Source organism: Pezoporus wallicus, unplaced genomic scaffold (genome assembly GCF_028554395.1).
Source record: "Pezoporus wallicus isolate ANWC-B61680 ecotype Strahan unplaced genomic scaffold, APGP_CSIRO_Pwel_v1 contig_8542, whole genome shotgun sequence".
In the NCBI taxonomy this organism is placed as follows: domain Eukaryota; kingdom Metazoa; phylum Chordata; class Aves; order Psittaciformes; family Psittacidae; genus Pezoporus; species Pezoporus wallicus.
Genome location: NW_026640148.1, coordinates 5,214,949 through 5,241,407, shown reverse-complemented (window position 1 = coordinate 5,241,407; position 26,459 = coordinate 5,214,949). Strand labels below are relative to the sequence as shown.

Sequence of the window (26,459 nt, the reverse complement as noted above, 5' to 3'; positions counted from 1 at the left end):
TTCTACTGAAGCCTTGGAAATTTAGAGAGGCCCTCACAGCTAAGCTTTACATTTGACTTAGTACATTTAAAATACTTGATGAGGTTTGCAACATTATCATATGTATGATATTTGTTGGAATATGGAGTTGGTCTTTAGTTCCTACTACAATACAAGGAAGAAGTGCTGCCCTTGTCAGCAGTCAAGAAATCACTGCTGATTTCTAGGCATTGCTTAACGTGTAGAGGTCTGATGCTATTCAGAACCCTTGCGGGCTTGCCTTCAATTTCCAACAGATAGAAGTGACAGTGCTGAGTCTGAAACTCCTTAAATTCCTAAAGTTGTTAATTCCTAAAGTTATTTTCTGCCATAGTGCCATCTAAGTGTAGTGCCACTTGAGCGCTCAGGGTGCTTGATGAATTGTTTGAATCCATGTTTGCCCTGAATTCACAGAAGAGCCTTCCTAACACTCCAGTTATTTGATTTCTATGCTGAAGAAAGTTATACCAGTGAACTGAGATATGTGATATATAAATATCATCAATGATTTACATTGAAAGTGAAAAGAGAAAGGAAAAGAGAGTGTGCCTAAAATATACCTAACATACCAAACTAATCTTTGGTATATAAGTGAAGAAAATGTCCTGGCATACTTTTTCAAAACTCTGACAAGGGCTAGTGTGGATTACTGTTACACTGATTTATTTTCATCATTAAATGCCATTTGTATATAAATAATGAACATTTACCACATACTTTATATTTAGACCGACATGTCTAAATTTCATGGATAAAAATCATGTACTAGTAAAATCCTATGAATGTGTTTGTATTCCTTAGTAGACAGCTAATATTTTTCATTCTGAGGCAGGCACTGAGTATGTAACATGCATTCTTTGGTTTTTATTAAGAGTTACTAGCTTTTACATTTTAAGCTCTTCAAACCATAGCATGAAACTTGGTTTATGATAAATCTGTGAGAAAAAAGTTAAATTTTACTAAACCAATCGAACTTCAAGAATGCAAAAATTATGCCAACTGACTTGAAAAGCATGGCTTTGCATACAGATTTTGGAAGGAGAATCTGAATGCCTAATACACCTTTTCTGTATGAAAGTGTTATTTCCTGTAATATCAAGTTATGCCATGTACATTTAAATCTGTCTGCTGTTTTGATCTGTTTGTGGTTTTAAAATAGTCATTCTCTTTGCACTCCTTTGTTACTCTGTGACCATGTGCCCCTTCGTATTTCTGTAATGCCTCTTGTGCACTGCATGTTTGATGTATTTAGATACTGTACAAATGAAAGAGAATGATGATTTTGGAGATGTTTTGTTTTACATCTAGCCATTTCTGAAGGTGAGTATTTCCTGGTGAACTGTGTCAGTTTTGCCTGCTGAAGGTGACATTCTTAAAAATATAGTTCATGTTTTCAATAGGAGATGTATAAAGTAATAGAAGTAATATGTGTATGGAATTTGCATGTGGGAGATATTTTGATTTCCGCATGGGAGCTGACTCTGGAGATTTATTTCTAAATATTCCTCTGAATAGCAAGGATGGAGAGAATTCATAGGCTTGAGGTAATTCAGCTTTTTGTAAATACTTTTTTATGGGTACTAGACACTAGTGTTATTCACATTATTCTCAAAGGAAATTCTCAGTTGAAAAACTATTGTTTGGCCCTAGTAACATCTAAGAAATTATGGAGCCAGCTTTAAAAAAGACGCCAGAAATGGTTTCCAGCTCCAGCAGTGACCTATACAAATTGTAAGCCACAGAGATGCTCTCCATCAGTTGGCTCCAGCATCAGCACTAGAAATGGACTGTGAGACAAACACTTCTATATCAGCTCTAGTAAAGGCCTCTCCAGGGAGCTTCAGAAAGGGCCATGGGAAAGGGCTCCAAAACGTGCTCTAAATCCATCTCCAAGAAATGGCTGGGCAATTGAACCTAGATTCAGCTCTGGAAAATAACTCAAGAAATGGCCCAAGTCCCAGTTTGGGAATGGGTGCTAAAATTGGCTTAAGATCCATTTCTGGGAAGTGCTTTAGAGATGGCATTAGAGCCAACTATAGATGTGGCTCTAAAAAAGGGCTCTAGTGATGACTCTTGGTCCAGCTTCAGCAGAGGGCCCTGAAGAAGGCTTTAGCTCTGGCCTAGGAACAAATTTGGCAAACAGCTCCTCCCTGAACATATTAGAAAAAAGGCTCTGGATCCAGCTCTGGAAATGTGTTTGGAAGTGCGGTTCAAAACATCTGCTGGTTGGTAATTTCTTTCAGCATAGTGAATTTCCTAGGAATCTAGCTGGATACCTAGGCTTGTCAGCTGATCTTACACAGTAAGACAGTATTTTTTGATTCTTTCAGTATTTAGAAATACAGAGCAAAATACTTGCAGGTATGGCAAGCTGCTGTAGACGTATTCAGATATTTTTGCAATGTCATTATCTTGAGCTGGTTTGCACTTTGCTCATTCATATTACAAATTTAAAGCTGTGTGTGGCTCTGAATAATTGTTTTAGTTCCATAAATGGCAGGGAGATCATGACATGGTCACACTCTATTTTGATGGCTATGTCTTTGAGCCAGCAGCAGGGAGTGGGTTCAGTCTGTTAGAGATCACAGAGCAACTTTTTTTCCTTTGTAAAAATTCCTTTGGTATGATGCAAGGATTAGGCAGTGCATCTCTGAGGCAGTTTCACACTTGATGGAATGGCACAGAAGTTCCCACTGAGGAGCTGCCCTGCATTTCTATCTCTGTGGAAGGTGGTGGGCAGCTTCAGGAGCCTGCTTTTACCTGTAGCTTTGGCTATGCACAGTTTGAGTTAACAGCATAAACTGCTCTTGTGTTCTCCAAAGTCATGAAATACCAGGCATGGAAACTGGGACCTGGGGACAGGCCTCCTCCAAATTTTCCAGAGTAAAAGACTGGAGTGTATCATGATTACTGGTGCAAGGAACAGTGAGCTGAAAGCAGAAATTTAAGTTAGAGATTGTGAAGTTAAGTTTATTAGAAAGTTAACAAATAAAACTAAACCTTAGGAAAGGGAATTCAGACATACTCATCCATTTAAAGAACCTTTAAAAGTAAATTGAAAATTAAAATAAATATTTCAATAATTCAGCATGTATTAAACTGTTTTACTACAGAGAAAATAATAAATTACAAAACTTCATAACTTACTTATCAAGAGGCATGGCTTTTAATGATGTATGATAATCTGTTCCTGAAGATAGTCCTTATCATTAGGGGATGGTTTCTGCTGGCGGCATTTTCTGCTCAAGGCATTAGTTATTTCTTTGGGTAGCCATGGGAACAAATATGACCTTTCAAACATACTTTAATAAATCTCTGTAAGTTGTATTTATTGCCTTGCTAAAGGACACCAAAGCATAAGCTTTGACATGTCCTTATATACATCCGCCTACATGGAAGTCTTGCAGGTTATTAAGAGAATGTAATTTTTTTCATTTCCTTTTTCCCCACAGTATTATTTGCAATATATGTACATAATTCTAAAAGCTAAGGGTATATGTAATTATCCATGCTAGTCTCATGGCAGTATCTGTCAGTTAATGTCATATAAAATATGTTGGCATGGATAAGCTATACACCTAAGAACTGTTTTCTACAGTATATATGGAAAATAACCATCGAAAAAGACTTTTGAATAATGAGGCACCAAATAGAAACCGGCAGTGAACTGTCACCCGTAGTCTTCCAGCAAAAGGGAAATGAAGTGGTTTTGACAGTGTTCCTTTTCATAGCAGAGGGAAGGCTTAGAAAAAAAAAAAAAGTTACGGATAAAAATATAACTCCCTCACATAAACAGAATATACATTTAAAATGAGGAGAAAGACTTGAGCTCTAGGTCTCAGCAGGTTATGAGCTAAAGGAGATTCATTTGATTGCTGCGTGGCTGGTAAAAACAGAACTCAAACATAAATAGATACAAAACAAGGAAATACTATCTTTGATTGATCAATCATACACTAATAGTAAATAATCAGCACATACTGCTGTCTACAGCAGTAACTCTTATCAACTGCATTAGACAGAGACCACTGAAGTCAATGGGAGTAGTACAGTACTCTTGAATAAGAGCTTGAACTGATTTTATTTCAGTCATTTGAACTTATCACACAAAGGCTTCTTAGGGATTGGTCCTGTGAGATGATTGCTGATGAGCTCCTGTCAGGTAATAAATCGCATCAGTTTCAAAAAATACCCAAAATGTGTTGATCACACATTACACACTGGTAGGGTGCACACCATGATAGTGGGGTGAACACACTCTGGGGTATGGTCCTATGCTCTATACTGCCAGTTCTTCCTCTAAAGAATCTAGTGTATCCTGAGTCAGACAGGTCTCTGCTCAGGACAGAAGGAGCGCATGTTAATATGCAGATGTAATAACAGACTGAAATATCGGACCTCAGTTTTGTTGCTCTATTGGATTGATCCTTATCTTGCTGTTCCCACAGATGATCCTGTTGCATTCATGTGCACCCTGGCACAATAATGCTGTACAGGCCCTCTGCTACACAGAGGTTGTGCTGGAGCCTTTCAATATACATTTTGGCAGTTGCTAGCGAACTATATGGAAGTAAATGTGTAGGTAATATCATTTTGCATTCCCTCATCAAGAACCCAATGCTTCTTGCTCAATGAAAATTCCTGCCAGGACTTTTTTGTTGTGCAAAAATAATTCTACAGTGTTCAGCCTATGAGCTTTTATTATTTCTAAAAGAAGGGGTAACACTGAGGTATACAAATCTCCAGTAATTAAAGATACGATGTTACTTAACCTTTTTCATGCCTCTCTACATCTGTCACACATTACACCCAGCTGTGAGCTGTTGCCCATGCTTGTCTGTACAGTTTAATCAGTTTGAGTTCTCTGATTCTGCTAATTTCTTGGTTGGTATGGTTACTGGAGTGCGAAACCCCTTCTGTGAGTCTGGTGGCCAGCACTGTACTTCTGTGAGTACATTTTTGTTATTATGTGACTGTTCTCTGTGAATAAATGTGAGTCTAGGATGTCTGGGTGACAGTTCTACATATAGCACTAGCATAACACTTTCCACGTACCAGACCCTGTGTGCAGTTAAGTTGCACACTGCAGTAGATGAATTCTCTCTCACTGTTTTTGCAGTGACACAAAAAGGTGGTAATATGGCCAGTGAAGAATTAGTGTCCTGGTTTATATTTAGATGTCTAAGGCAACTCTTTATTTCCTATCATCAATGCCTAATGATGCACGGAAGATACAGGAAGTCATGTTGCTGCCCCCTTACGAAGTGTCCAGCTTTTGGCATGAAAGAACTTTGAGCTGATGATAGGTGTCTACTTAGTTATTATGTCCATGAATTGCAGACAGTATACCAGATAAATTTAAGAAAACTTGGATTTTTGGTTAATATGACTCTTCCTCAAGTTAAGGTGTGAGAACCAGAGAGCTGTAACTGAGTCCCAGTAGCACTCTCTGTTGCCAGCTCGTTCCTGTTGCATCGAGCCATTCCCAGCTGATGTATGCCAGCAGGAGTTATTTCACTCTCTTGGAGAAAAAAGGCCTGGCATGAAAACGATTGCCTCAGTCTATTGAAGCAAGAACTCAAAACCTGCATTTTATATGCTTCTGCCTCAACAGCCATTGATGATGATGGTCTTGTGCCTAAACAGAGAACTGAGATCATTTTTCTTCAAGTAAACAAAGAATTTTTGGGCAATAGACCTAAAACTTGTGTATTAAATAGTAGCTTACTTACTGCTAAACATAAGATTACGTAGGTAAGTCTCCATATAATGCTTTATTTTGCATGTGATGTCTCCTTTCTGATGCAGGTGTAATTGACTGAGTTACTTACACTGTGGCTGCAATTTGAAGCTTTACTTAGTTTACAGGATATTGTCATATACTGTGATTTTTATTCATACTTAACCAGATCCAAATTAGTCTGGCTAGGGCTGGGTCATCTGATTTATTTGCATTTGCAATGAAATAAAAACCTGAATTGTCTCCATCTAAGTAGCAATAGACTGTTTTGAAGGAAAGATATTTTTGAATGCAAACAGGTAATTAATTATCCAAGGTGTTGTTATACAAGTTGTGCAGGTCTCCTTTATAATATTCCTCAGAAGCAGAGATTTACAAAAAGCTCTTTCTAGCCCTGCTAGCCTGAAGTCTGGATTTTGAAGCATATTATTCTTTAAAATATGAGACGGTAGTAAGCTTGCTTTTTCTAGTTATTGAAATTAGGACAAAATATATTCACTGAGTCCTGTGCTTTATGAAAATGACTTAAATCATTGCTTTTTTTTCAGACTTTTTAAGGCAATATGCCTGATTTTCATTTCACAATTGCTGGTGTCAAATCAGAGTAGCTCCTCAGGATTTGTCAGTTTGCAGCTTGGGTGGAGACTGGCTTAAATCACATTTAGGGAAGAGACCCTTGCGAATGCTAGCATAGTCACAACAGCCCTTTGAATACAATTTTTGTCATTTTAGTTAATGAACTAGTCCCCCCTTCCCCAGTGCTTGCTTTCAAATGCCAGATCCAGGTCATTTTATCAAGCCAGAAAGAAATACATATTTTGAAGTTTTCTCTTAGCACAGATATTTGTGTGATCAAACATTTACAGAGCTTACGTCCTCTTACCACAATTAATGTGCCACTTCCTAAGCCTATCAACTTCATAGGCTCCTGGGCTGAGTTCTGGGTTGATGACAGTTAGGGGGGCCAGTTCAGGCCATTAGTGTAACCATGTCATACCTGTGCTGCTTACATTGCCAACACCTTTTTGTTTCTGCCCTGCACCAAGCCATAGCCATGAAATGCTGCACAAGCAGCTGTCTTGTTCCTTCTTCCAGGTGTTGAGCATGTGTCTATATGTCTTCTGTCTAAATATTCAAATATCTTGTCTAAATGTCTTTGTCAGAAGCTTTAAAGAGGCGATGTCTCCCTCAGCTCACCCCCATCACCTTTTTAAAAAACCTTCTTATTTCTTGTTGGAAAAGTAATTAAAAAAAAGCATTTGTTCTGCTAACAAGAAACTTGTTATGTTCCAGTTCCACTTAATTCCGTTTTCCTAGTCATGGTATTTCAGCAGAAGGAACACATACCTCTGTGTGTCTGAGGATTGTCACTTCATTGTGACTGTGATAGAAAAAAATACTGTAGATTCAGATTCCTTTTCCACCTAAAGAAAATGCAGCCTTCTCAGGTTCTTACAGTCAGGTTTTACAAAGAAAAGTAAAGATTTTAAATATCATGGATCTTCCGCTACGGATAAATTGCAGCAGCATTTAACAAAACAATGTCTGACTTGCATGCTGGATTGAAGGTCATAGTTACCTGGGTATATAAAAATCTGTGTTTAGTTCTTTGCATGCAGCCATTTTAAGGTGGTCAAAGTTAAAAGGTCATGGGTGAACTGCTGTGGAAAATATCAGCCTTACCAGCTGTTACATTTTTAAATAACCTTTCACTTCACTCCGTGTGACAGCAGCTTTCATTTTACTTTAGCCCCACGCATCACTTATCCTTCAACCTAATGAAAAACACTCAAAGGACTGAACAAAACATGAATACTTAGTAAAAGCCAGCAAAGCTTGTTACGTCTGATTTCCCACTATACCATGATAGCTCTTTTTTCAGGGATGCTGCCTATGGAATAAGAGTCACAAGTATGTTGCCTCAGTCATATGTGAAGGACAGTCTCTTCTCTCTGTGGGAAGCTTAAACCCAGTATTCCATAAACCAAACAAATTTTGCAGGCTTGTAAAATCTGTGTTATGAGTGTTTTTGTGACAGTATGGCCTTTTGGAGGACCTCGTCCTTGGATGCTAGGTAAAGGGTAGCAAATGCAAAACAAGCGCTGGCATTCTTCAGATCATTGCAGTGCCATCAGATGAAACAGGGTTATCTCCACGTGTCAAACTGAATTTTTGTTGAATTAAGTCCTTAGCTGTAAAAGCTGTAGTGCCTGCCTCTTAGACTTTTGCAACAGAAATCTTTTTAGCTTCTGCAGCATAACATTCAAAATAAACCAGCAAACAACCCAAAATCTGTATGATTACAGGTAAAGAGCTTAACTTTTAGATTTACTAATGTCAAAACAGAAATTTATTTATTAGAAGATGTTTGAGGACTACAAATAATATAATAGAAATAAAAAAGCTGGAAGAGATTATATCTGCAATTCCAAATAAGTAATGTTTGTCACTAAACTGAAACACTATGTTGAAAAATTGAGAGACTGCTCTGTATTTTGTTAGCAGGGCAACATCATGTTGATAGCTGGGTTCAAGTTGTTAAAGCATTTTGCATATCTTACACATCTTACCTTATCTTTCCTAATATTTTTCCTCTTGAAAAAAAATACTATTGTGTGCTTTAATAAATTTCCCCTTGAGAGGGAATATTTTTTCAGGTGAAAGTTCACAAAAAATAAAGGTTTGAAATTCATAGTAAATGAAATTGTGAGAGCCATTCTTTAGGTTAATTTCAGCCCTACTGCAAGATTAACAGTTTAATCACAACAAGCTTAAATTTGAATACTGAATTGATGGACAGTTACAATACAGTTCCAAAAGGTGCTTGCCTACCTACATATTGATACTTGGATAAACATGATCCTTCTACTGGAGTTACACATTTGGAGCTATGTATCACATCATATCTGTACCAGTGTTGGTCCCCATGTGTAATGAGCTGGTGCAAGAATTTACTTGATAACTGTGTTTCAATTATCATTATCATTAAGGAAATCATAGATTCATGGGGTAATTCAGTTTGGAAGAGACCTCAGTAGGCCATTTTAGTCAACCTCTGTCTCCAAGAGCATAACTTAATTATTTTAATTATCATTCCACGATAATTTAAGCATTGTCCCAAATAATGAACTGGACAGACAGTAAAATGCATTGTCTCACTGCCCCAGTCTCAGGACAGAGTTCAATTTACATAAAAAGATGTGCTTCTGATCTGCAAGAACAGGGTTTCTAGGTACTGATACAGAAAGGGTAAGGGTGAAACATCCAGATATCAAGCAGCACAAGTGTGTCTATGCATGAGATAATTAAGGGAGAGCTTATTAGTAGAATTATGTGAACCCTGCACTGAAATAAATATGTGCTGACATGGTAAATAAACTGTGGCTAGAAAAGGAAGTGTTTTAGGATTGGATGAAACTGTGGCTGGAAAAGGAAGTATTTTAGGAGTGGATGCTGGAATTTCCTTTTCACTGAATGTAATACTCAGTTTTCTTAAATGACTTCATTATTGCAAGTTAGTTTCTCTTTGTAGCTATTGGGTAAAACTGGGTTTAAAATCTGTATAGATGCACAGATAACTAAATGAGAACAGGGGGCACACACACGCTTATTTTCAGTTAAGTCATAAAATCTCTGAAAGTTTTGGTGGGATGTGATAGGGATCTCCCATGACTTCTTTGCACCACTGTCTTGTTTTCAAAGAAGCTCTCAAATCTTCAGTGTAACTTACTCAGTTTATTGTCTATGTCAGTCTGTTATTCTGCATTGCCAAGACCTAGATCAAAATGCCCAGGAGTTTGACAATCAGTATTTTTTCTGCTTTATCTGAATTTGATAGAGAATTTTCCAAGGAAAGAGAAAAAGCCAAGGCCCGAGGGGACTTTCAGAAGCTACGTGAAAAACAGCAGCTTGAAGAAGATCTGAAGGGATATTTAGACTGGATTACACAGGCAGAAGACATTGACCCTGAGAATGATGAAGAGGTTGATGAAGAAGGCAAGCGGAACAGTATGTGTTCATTACTCTCTACTACTTCCATGTGGGGCAGTGTGACTGCTTTTAAGGGTGTTACACTGGGGTGAATGCAGCCTGGCTAATGTCACTTTCTGATTTGTCAGTTTGCAAAAGCATTTGTTAGCAGAACAGTCATGTCTGTTAATATGTTGAAACATAGTCATAGAAGATAATCCAGAATCTGCCAACAAAACTCCGCTCTGTGCTGTCAATGTGCAAATCATTGTCTGCACTCGGTCACTACTGAGACTTAAAACCTTTGCTTTACTTGTGTTCTGTAAAAAGTTAGTGCATACAAGCTACATGCCACTAAGTATAATTGTCGGTTCTTAGTGAAGAAGAATATGTGTTTACCTGTAGGTGCATGCAATAGGAATAATAATAATTATATTAAAAACGTAAAAAATATGGTCAAGACATAACTTGGTGCTAATAGTGAAGGAGTTTTTTAGGGGTTTTTGTTTTGGTTTTTTTTTGGTTGGTTGGGTTTTTTTTTTTGGGTTTTTGTTTTGAGCTTTGAAATAGAGAAATTACATTCTTGATCTTTCTGATTTTCAAGAAGACTATTGAACATCTCTTTTACTAGGTGTATTAAAAGAGTGTGAAATAAATGAGATCCTGTGGGATTTTGGTCTGACATTAAGAAGTATAATTACTGCTTACTTACAGTGTATTTATTTGACAGTATAGTGTATTATGGGAAAGGTAATATGTGCTGTAGTGGCCCTCTAGTGTTTTGACCTGAGTCATAACGTAAAGGAACAAGCTAGTTTCATGATAACTGTGACAACTGTAAAAATCATAATTGATTTCTCTATTACAGAAATTCTGAGTAAAAGCAGTATTTTAATGTTAGAATTTAGCCTCTTCACGAAGTGCACGTAGTAGTGGTTAAAATTTGCATGAGAAATTTTAGTGATGTACATCAATGAAAATATGGTTTCAGGGTGTTGTTTTTGGTTTACAATTTAATATGAAATGTAAGATTAAAGTCCAAATTTCACTATATGTACTAATGCTATACAGCATTATCATATAACATTATTCATCTTATTATTCATCTTCTTATTCATCTGACACTCTAGAAAGTCATGGTACTTTTTCATTTAGATACCATAAGTATATGTAAGAGAAAGCATCTATAAGTGGTTTGTCAAAGGCAACTCAGAATATTATTTTCTGTGTTGAATACATTAATACTGTTCTTTTTTTTACAACGCTGTTGATTGATCATTAACTGTTCTTTTAAACCACAGTACCTTTCAGAAGTAGTAAAAAGTGAAAATTTTGTGGTTTGATACTGAGGTATCTGTTTAAAAACTTATCTCTGTCTTGCATGTAGTTAAGTCACTTTTAAAAATTTTATGGGTTTGAGTTTCAGAATTTTATTAGACCTTTAGTTCATGATAAAAGCAGGGTATGCATTTTGTTGCTGACTGGAAGGAAACAAAGATTTTATGAGAGGCTGGAAGGCAACTTGTGGGTTGATGTTGATGCCAGCATTACCCAAAAAGGAATAATTTATGTCTATGTGAAAACTGTAGCACAGAGTTTTTATCTAGAGCAGAGCAAAAAAAAGCCAAAGAATTTACTATGTGTTGTTGTTGCGACTGATATTGTATGGGAGGGTTTGAGTATCAGTATAAAATCCTAAGACTGAGGAAAAAAAAAAGGTTGAGCATTTTATTGAGTAGATACCCCTTGTACAAGACTGCCATGCAGGATTGTAGGCGATGCTGAGTTTGCACAGAGCATTGGTCAGCTGTCCTGTCAGCTCTGGTGCTGATGGACTTGGTTTGTAGCGTGCAGGTCAAATCCCAGGAATTTATTGCATCCTGTTCAAACTGGATTTGTGTTAACATGCTGTAAAAGAACCATTTGCTCCAGCATTCCTGAAAGAGCTTCTAGGTTATACAGGTCTTTCATAAATAAAAAAATACATGTTTGTATTGTGTTTGAGAGAGCTTTGGGCTCTAAAATGTTAACTTAGACATAATTTTAGGGTACGTTGAGAGTTGGAGGAGACTTACAGAATAAAACTAGGAGAAGGAATGTAATTACAAGAGCTTTAAAACAATCCCAAGAATTTATTTTCAGGTATGCATTTGTATTTGGAGTGGAAATTTCCAGCAAAGAGGCAATCTTCTAGCACACTTCTGGGTTTGTGCTTAAATATGTGACTCGGATTTTCATTTTTATTATCAGCTGCAACAGGGTGTAAAGGAAGAGTTGCTGAATTACTCCACCTCCTTGAATTCCAGACATGCTTTGCTGCATATTACATGGCATGGGGAGGTAGGATGAGAAGCATCACAAGGTGTCCATCCATTTATTCCATGAAAAGCTTTTGGGTTAGGAGCATAGTTGTAATAATGTGCTACCTGTTTTAGAATGAGGTGAAATTTAGCAAGTTATCACCAGTTTAATGATCTTGAGCAGTAAGCCTGGGAAATGAGCATATTGAAGATATAGTGGTGATGTGTTTCTAGAAGTGTCTTTGAAGCATGATGCAGGGCTGGGTCCTAAAACAGGCAGAATAACAATTTGCAGGCTTCTGGGCAGCTGTGTCCCTGCTTTGAGTACCTAAATCTCTGGATGATGAAGATTGCTGATTTATTGTGATGAAAGGTCACCATAATGCTCTTCAATGATGTGGAAGAGCTCTGGGTTTAGGATACAGAAGATCTTTCTATGGCAGCAAAAGGTACATATTTCAAAGGCAGTTAAATCAAGGATTAATAGGTTCTTACATAATACTTTCAAAGTGGAATTTGTGTAATTTAGGTTTCTGCAACCCAAGCATTTTAAAATTTCTAACCAAAGAAGCCATTAAGTTGAATTATTTGTATATGAACCCTCTGTATTCATAGATCTCGGTTGCTGATAGTGGGCAGGTATTCAGTGCCATTGAATAATGGAATACCTTTTAACTACTAGAATTGTAACCATGCCTTTAGTAGAAGTGGTAAGTTTTTATAATGAAGCAATAACTAGTTACCCCCAGGCCAATGAAAAAACGTCCAGTGACTTCAGAGCATTGTGAATGTAGCTCAAAATGCAAAGATCAGCGCGAGGTGAGGGGCTGAACTCTGCGCAGTTGCGTTGCCGGTCATTTCAATTGGTTTTGCCTAACCTTGCCTGTATGTATGGGCACTTCTTTATTTTTTTGCGTTGCCACTGCTGCCATCTACTGTGTCCCTCCTGGGATTACATGTGTTTAACGCGAAGGGGTTACACTGGCTGACTTAATGGAAGAAAAGAAGAAAAGCAGGCTTAGATGGTTTGGCCGTTCTTCCAATAAACATGGTAAAACATGGTCGGATTTGCAGTTGAACTTTCTTTTGTGCTGATACTGCATTTGATGTGTGAGGTTTTGAAAGCACACATCATATGTGTTATCTGCCACAAAGGCATATACATCCTTGGCATGTAGACTCTCGTGCATGCAGTCCTGCTGGTTTAAATGCATGTTTGAAATACACTGGTGCTGCTGCAGTGCTCTACCTTCCTAAAGCATAGGCTTTAATCTGTTTCAGTTTCCACTGTTGTGTTTCTGTCTGACTGTTCTTACTGAAGCATAGGTGGGTTTTTTTTTCAAAAATCTATTTTAAATTCATGTGTGAAGTAATTAAAGTACTTTACATACTTTATTAATGGATTGTAGTATAAGCTTTAGAACAGTGTGATTATAATATTATTTATTTATAATACTTCTAATGCAGAATCTAACAAAACATAACAAACTTTTAATGTGTCTCTTCTTCTTGTTGATGGTTTTGTTTCTCTAATTCTTTCCCACCCACAGTGGAGATGGACAGGGGGTTTAGAGTACAGTAGTTATTTTCAAATCTTGCAGTCTTTTAATACTGGTAAACATATTGTTTTTGACAAGTAGGAGGTCTACTTTTAATCCTGCCTACAACAAAGTTATTGAAGCAACTGAATTCCTTGCTGCCCTAAGAGTCACTATTGTGGCTCAGACTGAGGCTGACAAATTTGATCCAGTTACTTAGGGAAGGCAGAATATTAACTCAGAAATTGCTAGGACCTGATGGACTCATTTTCTACAAATACTGAGTGTGCTTGAAACTATTTGTTTAACTGTTACATATATTGTTTAATAGCTCACACAGCTTTATAAGTTGCAATCATTTTTCCATAAAAATGGCTGAAAGTGGTTGCAGTTTTACTTTGGATATGTGTTTCAACACAGCCTTTAAATGAGCAGATTCTGATGTCAGTCGTTGAACTGGCATGGAACTGGCTGAAAACTTGCTGTGGTCTGTGGTCTGCTGCAAATGCTATGTTGCTGCTAGTACCTGACCTTACCCATCGAAAGCATTCTCAAGCATGTGTGTACTGACTTAGTTTCATCTCTATCTTGCAGGGCAGGTATACCTTTATGAGTAGGATTTTTCCAAAGTACAAATCGGTGGCCTATTTCTTTCTCTATTTGTGAGAGTGCTAAACTGATCTGAGTGGCTCAGATTTAGGCTACCACTGGATTAGAAATCCCACCCTAAATGTTTTGGAGTTTTTTGTTATCTCTACTTCTATTTCTTTTAAAAGCACCACATCTGTAGATTTTACACTGCTCCCAAGCTTCACAGTGTCATCCTTCAGGCTAGACGTGGTTCGTTCAGTGATGCTTCTGTTATGAAGACTGATAATTTTACTCTCCTTCCACTTCTGTGCAACCATTCAAACTTATATTGAGCTTCATTGGGCTGTCTATAAAAAGGGAATGGTTATTGTTGATAGTATCAATGTTAAATCTGCACTAAGAAAACAGATACCTCACTACAGTATCAAGTAGAACATCTTTCAGGCAGCCCCTCCTTAAAGTGGATTTACCCCAAGGAGCTTCACAGTCAGAAGTGATAGTACCATTTCCTCCTGGTGTGTCTTCTGGGCATACAGCAGACGGGAAAATTTGCGATGAATTTGCAATGATAATGTTGTCTTTTGGGGGGTTTTGTTGTTGCTCTGCCTTCCTGTTTGACTACCTCAAATACTTGGTGTAAAGGATTGAGAAAATCCATGTATTGATTTGAGAAAGAATTAGGAGTTTTTTGGAGCTTATGGTATTGGTTTGATGTTACTAGCAGACAGAAGCCCAGCTGGCAACTAAGTACCATGCAGCTGCTTGCTCACTTCCCCCCATCACTCCCCAGTGGGATGGGGAGGAGAACTGAAAAAAAAAAAAAGGTAAAACCCCATTGATTGAGATATGAACAATTTAATAATTGAAATTTAAGTAAAAAAAAAAACAATATAATAACAGTAATAGCAAAGAGAGAGAAGAATACCCACCCCCCCCTCAAGAAAAAAATCCTGCAGGTGATGCACAGTACAGTTGCTCACCACCTGCTGACTGATGCCCAGCCTGACCTGAACAGCAAGAAGTGCCTCCTGGCCAGCTCCCCACAGTTTCTACGCTGAGCATGACATGCTGCAGTATGGAGTACCCCTTTGGCTAGTTTGGGTCAAGTGTCCTGTCTTTGCTTCCTCCCAGCTTCTTGTGCCCCTCCTCACTGACAGAGCATGAGAAACTGAAAAGTCCTTGACTTAAATAAGTACTATGTACCAGCAACTAAGGTATCAGTGTGTTACCAACATTATTCTTGAACTAAATCCAGAACACAGCACTGTATCAGCTACTAGGAAGAAAATTAACTCTATCCCAGCCAAAACCAGGACAATGTTTTGCAAGATTGATCTAAAATTTTACCAGTATAGTGCCTTTTTAAATAAGTGTGAGATTCTGTCCAGTAGCTGTTACTGAATGTTTGACTAGCTGTGCAGATCGTTCCACTTGTGAACCTCTTTTCCTTCAGCATGTGTAACCATCAGGCCACTCAAGGTACATCAGTGTGGAAATGAGAACAACCTATGAATCAAAAAAGCATAGCGGAACTTGAACCAGATTAAAATTATTAATTATATACTTTCTAGAGAGAACATTTCCAACAGTAATACTTGCCACCACAATTCAATAAATCAGAGTGGAATTTAGCCCACTTCTGAATTCTACAGTGACACTAAATTGTCATATCATAGGATTATGGAATTTATTTCTTCCAGCTCCAGCTGGCTAGAACATACAGATGCTGATGGACACTGACTTGCTCTTAGCTATACATTAATTATGTCCTGGAGTGGTGTTTGAAATCCCTGCTGCAAAATCTGAAAACTGTTTAAAGTGAATAGTGAACATTATAATATGAGAAAACCAATCTGTTTTCTTATCCACAGGACTAAAATATAGTAGTTGATGTATTTGACCTATTTTGGTATATACTCAGGAAAGTTTTAAGCTGCATGCTGTATGGGTTGTTTATATTGCCTAATGCAAGCATTCTTTCATTTGAAACCAGTTACAATAATTTCAGAGAGCTGATAATCTTTCCAGAAGAAGGCCAGTAAAATAAAGACAAAAGGTGAACAAAGAATAGAGACAATTTGGTATCTATCTTTGAATACTGGTGTTTATACCAGTTTCAAGATCTCAAAGCTGGCCTTATGGAGATCAGATGGTTTTTCAAAAGTTCATCCTGTGTGCTGTGCTTTGCCCAATGAACACCCCCCTTAAAAAGCTGTGGTCATGAAACTGAGTCTTTTCAAGCCTTGCTTTTATTAGTGAGACTGGAAGTGGTCATGCAGTGCTGTTGCTGTTTTCTCTGGGTAAAGATAAAATGACTTGCTAGCATTACTGGGGCTAGACTTCCACATGGGGCCTTTCTTCTGTCAAGTTTTCCTTCTGGCATATGAATTACAGTATAGTGGTAGCTCAATGATAGTTCTAATGTCTGAACAGAACTGTTTATGGGTGTGGTTTTTTTTCCCCTCTTTCATTTTTGTAACACAGCACCTTTAAGATGCCAATAGAGTTAGAGCAGTAGCACTGTCTGAAATAGAGAGCAACAGTCTGGCTGTATTTAATAATCAGCAGAACTGACACTGCCTTCAGTAGGGATCAAGACTTTTCTGTGGTACTTTGTTTTTCTTTATGCAGTCATGTTCAAAAAGGGCTGGCATTTCTTTGTGGAGGTTAAGGCATCAAGTCTTGAAGTAAGATTATATTACATTACACTTACTCTTAAAAATTATTTGGCCTTCTTAAAGTAAACGGCATTTGTGTGACACTGATGATTTATGAGGAACTGGATTCTAGGTACTCCTTTTAGATGAGGAAAGGGTTGATAAATTTGAAACACAAGTATGAGACACATTGCACATATGTAGTAGTTGAGAAGTGGACCTAGCTCTGTTTTCATGACAGCTTTTAGTAACAGTGTATGAAACAAGACTTCTGCATTCATATTTTGCCGTTGCCCATCACAAGTGCTAAAATATTCATCATTAGGTGGCTGTAATGTTGTGTTTCCTAATAGCGTGTAAGTCACCCAGCAAGAAAACTGCTTCAGTTCTTTACCAGACAGGGAAACTCCCTGCATTTAATGCAAAAGACCCTGGCATTTTAAATAAAAAATATTAGTTCTGAAGATGTGAGACTATGTCTGAAATAGTTTTAGAATTTTTTTTTTCTCTAAATCCTTTCTAATTTTAATACTTGAATTTGGATGTCATCAAAGATGGTTTGCTTTTGAATGAAGTTACCTTTGAACTTTTTAGGCTGTGAAATGCACACAAGATTATCAATGTTCAGTTTATAAAACTGATTTATAAAGAGAAGCATGATATTAGAAGCATGCAATTTCAGTAATATTCTGAATGAATCATTAAAACAGGACTTTTTGAAAGAAAGCTTTGTTGTGCTTACTGCCTAAAGCCCCTTGTTTATTCAAACACCTACATGAACATCTTTGATCTTTCTTTGTTATGCCAGTTCTGTGTTTAACATTTCATTTCATGGGACAGATTCTCAGCAGTTGCAAATAGCTGAACATTTAGCCTGCATAGACCTGTCAGTCTCTCTATTTGGATGTAATTGATGGGGATGAAAACCAAGCTACCATTTACCACTTCCATGTATCTCTGTCAGAGTTGAGGCAATATATGAGAAGCTGTTACTAACAGTTCTCACTTTGTACTTGATCCTTAGACAAATCAGCAAATTCAGGGCCTGATTCTCAAATCTCACTTCTATTAGGATGTAATTAAGTCTGCTTCAAGCCTCATTTATGTTACCAAGATAGTCGTACATCCCTAACAGAGACGCATTGTAGGCCTTCTGCCTTCAGTGCTCTCATTCCACAGACATTGGCTTAAACTCTCCCCAGCAAACAAACAAACAAACAACCCAAACAAGAAAACCATCCAAGCAGCAAAAGGTTCATCCCAGAATACCTGTAAGATCTTTTGTTCCAGCTGTTCTAGTTTCAGTGCATCTTCCACCTCTAATTTTTTTCCTACTTTATGTGATATTTCTACTGTATAAACCATCAACATTAATTTTATGCTTTTCTTGTTAGTAGATTTTTTTTTCGTGCCTGCTTTATAAAAATGGAAGTAGTGTTCTTCCCTAGGAAGTACTGAGAACTTTGACTGTTCATCTTTTCCAAGCACCTTTTGACGTGTTTTCCCCCCCTCTATATTTCTGTTGACTTGAAGATAAATCTTTTATTAGACCTGCAAAAAGTAGAGGCTTTATTGCAATAGAACAGGAGATCACATTCTGTATAAAGCTTTCTTGGCTATCAATCTAAAGCAATTTCTGTTTCCTCACAGCAAGCATGCCCACCAGTGAAACTGAATCAGTGAACACGGAAAATGTTAGTGGAGAAGGAGAGAACCCGGCATGCTGTGGGAGCTTATGGTGAGTACACAGGCTGCTTTCAAGTACTAACCCTCATCATCTCAAAATATAAAAGGATTGTTTTCCCCTGTTGTTTATTTAGCCAAAACTGCTTTCAAATAGTCAAGCTTTGTATGACACTTGGGTTTATTTTGCCTTTCTGCTGAAATGCTCGATGTAGAAGCTATAAAACAATTCAACTAAACTTCTAGTGGGCCATGTTTCCTGAAGCCTTTTATAAAATGCAATGTCCATAATAAAAAGAAAATAACAGAAGTCCGCTATGACATGTAAAAAGAAGCATTTCCTGTTAAATTGTTCATGATCTGGAGAATATGTATTTTTTTGGCAATAACTGAATATATGAGAGTATTTTTGTATCTCATGGTGTTCAGTATTTATTTGCTCAGCTTCTCATGACTTCCAAGGAGCTTCTACATAAGCAATTTATTTACTTAGTTTTAAAGGAGACTTCCTTTCACTTAGAAAATTTGTAAAGCTTCAGGAATGGTATTTCAGAAAATAAATAATAGAAATTCAGCGTTCATGATGCATTTTGTTAAAAGTTTGTTTTTGTGTAAATATAATTCCAGTATTGATTTGCAGAAATCCAAAAAGAACAAATTTGTGTTAATTATGTTCTATACATTCTTAAAAAATGTCTTTTCCCTTTCTTCTAGTCAAACCATCTCAAAATCCAAATTCAGGTCAGTATTTTCCTCTCCATTGCTTTTTTTCTTCTTTGTGAATGTTTACATATCATGATGGTCTCATATAATTATTCCTTATTTACTGTACTTCGAATTTTACTGTGTGAAAATTCTTCCTAACAGTTACTGGTAAATACGAGAGTAAAGTATCCATGAACACTTTTGAAAACCAAACTCCCTGGTTTACTTTGCTGATATTTGTGGCTCTCTTTTCACTTACTAGGAACACTTGGGAATATGAGCTGCTATTTTCACATATGGTTGCAGAAAGGAAGTGTTACCAGCAAAACTAAGAATCAGTAGTCCTCATAATGTTGACACTGGATGTGCCAGTACAAAACCAACAGGTTTCCTTATTTTGATTCTATTTTCCAGTCTTATAGGATGTGTATTTAGTAATTAGAAAGGGTAATGGAAAGCACAGAAGATACACTCTGTTTAAAAAAGTTAGGTTATTCCAGGAAGGAGGAAAAAAAAAAAGTGATTTAAGGTAAGTAATCAAGTGGTAGACCTAGTGAATCCTGACGGGCAAAAAAACCACTCCTACAGCTGCAGACAACCCACAGAATAAATAATTTGCACAGAAAATTTTCAGTGATAAAAAGGGACAATCAAGAAGATTTGGCAACATCTGGCATCAGCAGTTTTGGCAACATCTGGAATCATTCAAGTTTTTTAACCTTAGTAAAACTGATTTCAGTGTTGGATGTTTAGCAAGTAATTCATTGGTAACAGCAGTGTATTCTTCTTGCAGCAATGAAGAGGATAGCAAACCCAGGTTTATTCTACTAGCCTTACTAGGTTTAATGGCCTGCCAGTGCTGACCAGCTGCAAGCAGTTGGAGTGGACTTGTGTTCCTTCTGAATAGCTTGCTTTCTTTTTTGGAGAAGAGCTCCCAGGGAACAGTTGACTGGTGCTTTTCCACACTGAGAGGTTTTTTCATGTGATGCTATGATCAAGGTTTATTTTGTCATCCCTTTCACCCAGCAAACTGGTGACAGTATCTGAATGTGCCTCACTCTGCTGACCACTGCAGCCAGTGAAGATCTGGCTATTTAGGATTGTAGTGAATGCACAACTAACTTTTTAGAAGTTTTATCATTGGTTATAAAAGCTCTATAATTTCTTGTATGCCCTCTGCTACAGAAACTGACCTTAGCTTCATGAAATGAATGAAGCAGTTATGTCCATGTGGACCTTTGAGCTTAACCCTTCAAAAGAATTACTAGGTGAGATTGCTTTTAGCTTGATAAAGAGAAGCAATTCAGTGTGCTAATGGTCTGAAATTCCTCTTGCCATTGCTTCCAGTTACCATTATAGTAGAAAAAATGGAACACTGCTGCATCTGTTTACAGAAGTTGTTACAGTCAGCAATGGGATGTTGGTGTCTTTCATTTGGAGGCGCTAGAAGTTTTCAATCATACTTAAACTGAATTTGGTAATGGGCTATGTTCAGTGGTCAGGGGTGACTTAGCACATTCTAAGCCAAATGCTAAATCTTGGTCTAATTCTCACTCTTCTATCCTGATCTTTGCTCTAGACGGAGGAACGTTATTCTGCAATGGCAGTACACTGTGTTTCAGGGTAAAATAAATCAGGCTTGTCAGGGATATTGGTTTGACTGTAAACATCTTTGCCTTTGGATCAAAATAGAAAATGCTTTTAATTTCAAGCTAGCCCTACCTGCTGTACCAGAAGTGAAGAAAGAGGTTAATCCTTAGAAGAATGTTTCTATACAGTCAGACGGGTGCTTGATCAAAGGAATTACATCCTGGCAAGATGCATCAATTATCTGCCAGTTTGTTAAGTGGAGGTGTATATTAACCACACATTATGCTAGGATATATATGGATAAATATGATCTGTGCTGCATATTTGTAATCTTCCAGGTGGAATTTGGAAACTTTTGATACTAGAACAACTGCTTTTTCTCCTGACATGGATGCAACAGAGCAATGATTAGAGGAAGATGGGGATCTGCTAGTTGAAGAGATTTGTGCATGTTTTCCTCTGTGAAGATCCCTCTTTTCAGAATTCGCTTCCTCATTTATCAGTATGGTCACCGAATCACAGAATGGCTGAGACTGGAAGAGACCGCCGGTGGTCATCTAGTCCAACCTCCCTGCTTGAGCAAGCAGGGTCACCTACAGCAGATTGCTCAGGATTGTGAGGTGGCTCTTGAATATTTCCAGAGAAGGAGACTCCACAACCTCTCTGGGCAACCACTTGATTAAATGAACACTTTACTCTTCAAGTCATGCTAAAAATCTAGTACTATGCCCTGAATCCTGTAACTAGAAAAATGAGGAGTGGAAAAATAACCTCATATGCTTCTGGTTTTTCACAGTGAATGCTCTGGTGCAATTCTTCTGTCCCATATTTTATAAATAAGAATAGTGAAATCTAGAGTATCCGCATAGATGTTAGCACTCACAATTACAGAAGAATTCATCTAGGGCATTAATATTTACTTCTCTTTAAGCTTACAGTCGAAAATATGAGGCATGCCTGTTTCACAGATACAGGGATTCTGCATGTGGTTCTAAACAGAAAGTCCAGTTTAGAAAAATACCATGTTATAATGAAAGGTTGCTGATACAAAATCAGCTGAAAATGAATATTCCTACGCTTTGCATAGTCTTAGTATCAATACACAAACACACGTAAATAGCAAGTAAAAAAAATAAACTTCATAGATTCTGCATGACTGACTCACACTGAGTTCAGTTAGACTCAGTGGAAGACTGGATTTCCCATATCTGGATTCAAATTTAAGCCCCAGTACCTAAAGGACCAGCTACACATGAATACCTGAGTGAATGAAAGTGAAACTGGGAACACATTTGTAAGAAGAATGATCTTATAAATAGTTATGAACAAAAAATGATTATTTAATGAGAACAAATGCAGTACATAATTTGGTTTGTTGTAACAAAACTACGTCAACTATAAACGTCCTTTGTGATTTTAATGTTTATTCAGCTTCTATGTTTTTGTTAAATTCCATGAAAGCAATGTTATATCATTGCGAAGTTATCAAAATGGAATTTCTTTTAAAAAGAAAAGGGTACATTTTGCTCTTCCAGAAAAAAAAAAAAAATGCTATTTGGTTATAGCTAGGAGAGGTGGTTGCAAAAACATAGAACAGTGTCCAGTGAAAATAGTGTAATTTGTTTTCCTATCTTTTATAGCCACAGGTTTTCTGGCACAACAGGCCATCTAATTCACTCTGCTGCTTACTGTTTATTTCTTTACTTGTACCGATCTAATGAAGGTAGAAAATTACTCCTGTCCTCCTTTTTGATTTTTTGTTTTATTTCTGTAGTCTTTTTACATATTAGTCATATTACTAATTTTTACACATTACTTACATTAGTCATATGCTTCCAAATGTGAGTGCCATTGCACACCCTTTGGCAGTGCTGTCATAAATGTATCACTTAGATATACTATTTTGTCAGATTCTACAGACCTCTGGGGGGGGGGGGGGAAAGCACCTTGTTGGCTTCGGAGGGCTCTAAGTAATATGCTTTGGGGCTGCTTTTGGCTCCTCTGAATAGAGAGATCCAAAGAGGGATATTCTTGTCTCATTGACTTCAGTGACAGGCTGTATAAAAAAGCTGTTTTACCTACCCAGGGAGTGAGCCATCTTAATGATGGCCATGGTTCACAGGGTACTCACAAGATAAGAATGTTCTTGAATACCATGTTGATTTAGGTCAGGACAGGATATTTTTCCTTTATATGGTTAGAATACTTCAAAGGCTTGAATCATCTTTGTAGTGATATCTGAAACTAGTGTTAATTTCCAGTACTGCAAGTACAAATTTAAGGTGCATAAAGAAAACTCAGTTAAAGCTTGAATGCGGTGTCAAGCTCAGTTATATTTATGGTGATATTATTGCATATTGGTTCTATTTTCTGAGATAGATGTAAAGCATTTCTGATTTTAAAAATAGTAAATACAATACCTGATAATTCAGACACTGAAAGTATTAAGAAATTAATGTAATTATTTGTAACAATTTTCAAAAGCCATGGTTTGATGTCTTGGTACTGCCAAAAGGGCTGCAGTGCCCTTCCCCTGTCTCACCCACTCATTCTTCATGTTCTTTGTGTGATATGGCAATGCAGTGAATTGTATCACACAATCAACCAAGTAAAAGCAACCTAGAAAAAAAGAAATTGTTTTTCACCAGTTAGTTCTCAGTTCTGGATCACTTTATTAGGCTAGTTTTGGCAAAAGGGAAAGCAGGGGGCAGAGCAAGGGGAGCAGACCACTGCATTCTATCACAATAGATTTATGCTAGACTGGCTTGATAGTGAAAATAGAGGAAGAAATTTATACATGCACACTCTTCTCAGTTCTTTCCTATTTTAAGGCTAGGTCAAGCTTCCATTGGAGTTTGTGCTTGCTTTGTCCCTCGAATGTTGGATGAAGCAGTTGTCAGTTCTTAAATTTTATTATCTGAGTCCACAGCTGTAGTTGTGGGTGTATGAATTTTATATGCCTCCCTTTTAGGAAATATCAGCTGCTTCCTAATCCTTCTCCTCCTATGAACCAGCAATATATTTTCTTCCTGTTTCACAAATGGAAATACAACCCAGGGAGACTAATTGGTTTGTTAAAGTTCCCAGAAGCAAAGCAGAGAAATTAAATCTAGTTTTATGAGTCCACAGCTAAGCTAATACCCTCACTTGTGAATCCAGCTCATACCAAGATGGGGCCTGTTTACTTATCCTTGATTGTCACTCTTAGTCATTCCACAAACACAATTGCCCACTGACACAATTTCAAGGCACATCAGCAGAAACCTCTAGGAGTCACTGACTGAGATTACTAACATTATAGGGTAGATTTCCTAAACTTGACCTTAATGTTCCTGCCTTGTTTAATCCTGCCAGAATTGTGCCTGTGTCTAAACTCAAAGCCTATGTTTCAGGCTAAATGTAATTTGAATTCTAAGTTGCTTCATTGGCTTTTCTATGCTGCTATTAAGTGTATGGGGCCTGAGAAGACTATCTTGTTAGTGAAATGTTAAATACAGCTTAGTCTAGTTATGTCACAGGCAGTTAGATTCTCTACAAGTTGAGGTCTACATTTGAAAATCTGTAGAGAAATTTAAAAAAGGAATAGCAAATTATCACTCTCTAATTTTCAACTGGTAATAATTTACGCAACTATCTGAAGTATTGCATGCACATCTGTAAAATACACTTGCTCACACGTATGTACTTGCACTATGTTTTCTACACAGAAGAAACCCTCCTTAAATTCATCTTTTCTGTATAATAATAAACTTGTTTTTATTTGAACTTTCAGTCGACGCTGGCGTCGCTGGAATCGATTTAATCGAAGAAAATGTAGAGCTGCAGTAAAATCTGTTACATTTTATTGGCTTGTTATTGTCCTGGTCTTTCTGAACACATTAACTATCTCATCGGAGCATTATAATCAACCTGACTGGCTGACCCAGATCCAAGGTACATTTAAAAATTACTTGTCCTGTTCTTGACTATGAGTATTTGCATTCTATCAGTGGCTGCTGTTGTACTTTGCCATTTTGTTGTTATTTGCTGTCCTGAAAGATATTCAGCCCAGCCAAAGGGAGATACAAGAAATGACTGAATGTATTTGATTTCCACAACTGTAACATAGCTTAATGGCATACCAGCTAAAACCTGACAATACTGAATTGTAAATACCTGTACTTCTATTGTTAAACCATGCTTGAAAGTTGAGAAAGCAAATAGTTACTGGCACAGCAGAATATGCTGTGAGCTCTGTTGTTTAAGTTACGGTGTGGACTCAAGCTGTGAGTTGAGCAGCCATGAATTGCACAATGGATTGGAAAGACGAATTAGTTTATAAGTGGCAGGAAGCTTCACATCCTTGTGTAGCTTTTGCCATTTAGGCATCAAATACAGTCCAACTTAAAAAAAAAACAGCACTTCCTCCTTTAACAAAAGGCTGTGAACTAGTATAGAAAGCATAGTACAAATAAGTGAAAACAGAAATGGAATCTATGAAACAATTCAGGAATGTCTTTTTGTTTTTTTCTTAATGTTTTGTTTCAGATATCGCAAATAAAGTTCTTCTGGCTTTATTCACCTGTGAAATGTTAGTAAAGATGTACAGCTTGGGCCTACAGGCTTATTTTGTTTCTCTTTTTAACCGCTTTGATTGCTTCGTTGTTTGTGGTGGCATTGTTGAAACCATTTTGGTGGAGTTGGAAATTATGTCACCCCTTGGAATTTCAGTGTTTCGCTGTGTTCGTCTCCTGCGTATTTTTAAAGTAACAAGGTAAGATTAATACTGCTAACTTTAGGGATAGCTGAAGGGTGGTCAGCAATTCTTTTGTAATACTTCATCATGCTCTGCTCTTTTACTGGTTTGTTTGGGTTTTTTTTTTGGTGTGTGTTAACACACGCATTTTAATTTATAGGCACTGGGCATCCCTGAGCAACTTGGTAGCATCCTTGTTAAACTCAATGAAGTCCATTGCTTCACTGTTGCTTCTGCTTTTCCTCTTCATCATAATCTTCTCGTTGCTTGGAATGCAGCTGTTTGGAGGCAAATTTAATTTTGATGAAACTCAAACAAAACGGAGCACCTTCGATAATTTTCCACAAGCTCTTTTAACTGTATTCCAGGTAACTTTCTTTCATCTCGTATGAAACATTTTACCTTTGATGATCAGCAAAACTGTGTAAGTGATCATGTTGCCTGAAAATAAAATCACAAATACTGTTTATCCAGTTTACTTTAAGTAGCATTCTGCTCATTTAACTCAGTACTCTGGTAGCTCTGCACCATTTGTACCATTTGTTTCATGTGTTATTTGATCTATCTATGCAACGTAGCTGTCATATTACTTCACAAAATTTAATCTCCTTTGTCCATCAGATACGAGACTAGAAAAAGAGGTGGATTATTATTTTTATTTTAATCAAATTGCTTTCTTTAACTACATCAGCTGTATAAAAGTTCAGCTATTCCCGAGCAGGAAAAAATGAGAAACATTGTAAGAGTGCATATTTGCATATGAGCCATATCACTTATTATAATATAAAAACAAGTTTTAATTTCTTTAAAGAGACACTGTCAGGTTTATTAAAATTTACAATAACTTGTCTGTTCCTTGTGGAAAAGGGCCATTCTTACAGTTTAATCTTCATTATTTTGTGATGCTTTTTTTTATTGTTCCCAATTTGGATA

At 37.1% G+C, this 26,459-nt stretch overlaps 1 protein-coding gene across 14 annotated transcripts in view; it reads left to right on the top strand.

Annotated features, from left to right (window-relative positions):
• The window catches only part of CACNA1D (calcium voltage-gated channel subunit alpha1 D), a 188,297-nt gene that overhangs the window by 90,478 nt on the left and 71,360 nt on the right, over positions 1 to 26,459 (top strand). For all 14 annotated transcript variants that reach the window (XM_057417736.1, XM_057417737.1, XM_057417742.1 and 11 more), the window contains 6 exons: positions 9,597 to 9,766; positions 18,464 to 18,551; positions 19,211 to 19,237; positions 24,564 to 24,724; positions 25,319 to 25,544; positions 25,687 to 25,894. In XM_057417736.1, coding sequence (XP_057273719.1) covers positions 9,597 to 9,766; positions 18,464 to 18,551; positions 19,211 to 19,237; positions 24,564 to 24,724; positions 25,319 to 25,544; positions 25,687 to 25,894 — 880 coding nt within the window. The remainder of the gene's footprint in view (positions 1 to 9,596; positions 9,767 to 18,463; positions 18,552 to 19,210; positions 19,238 to 24,563; positions 24,725 to 25,318; positions 25,545 to 25,686; positions 25,895 to 26,459) is intronic.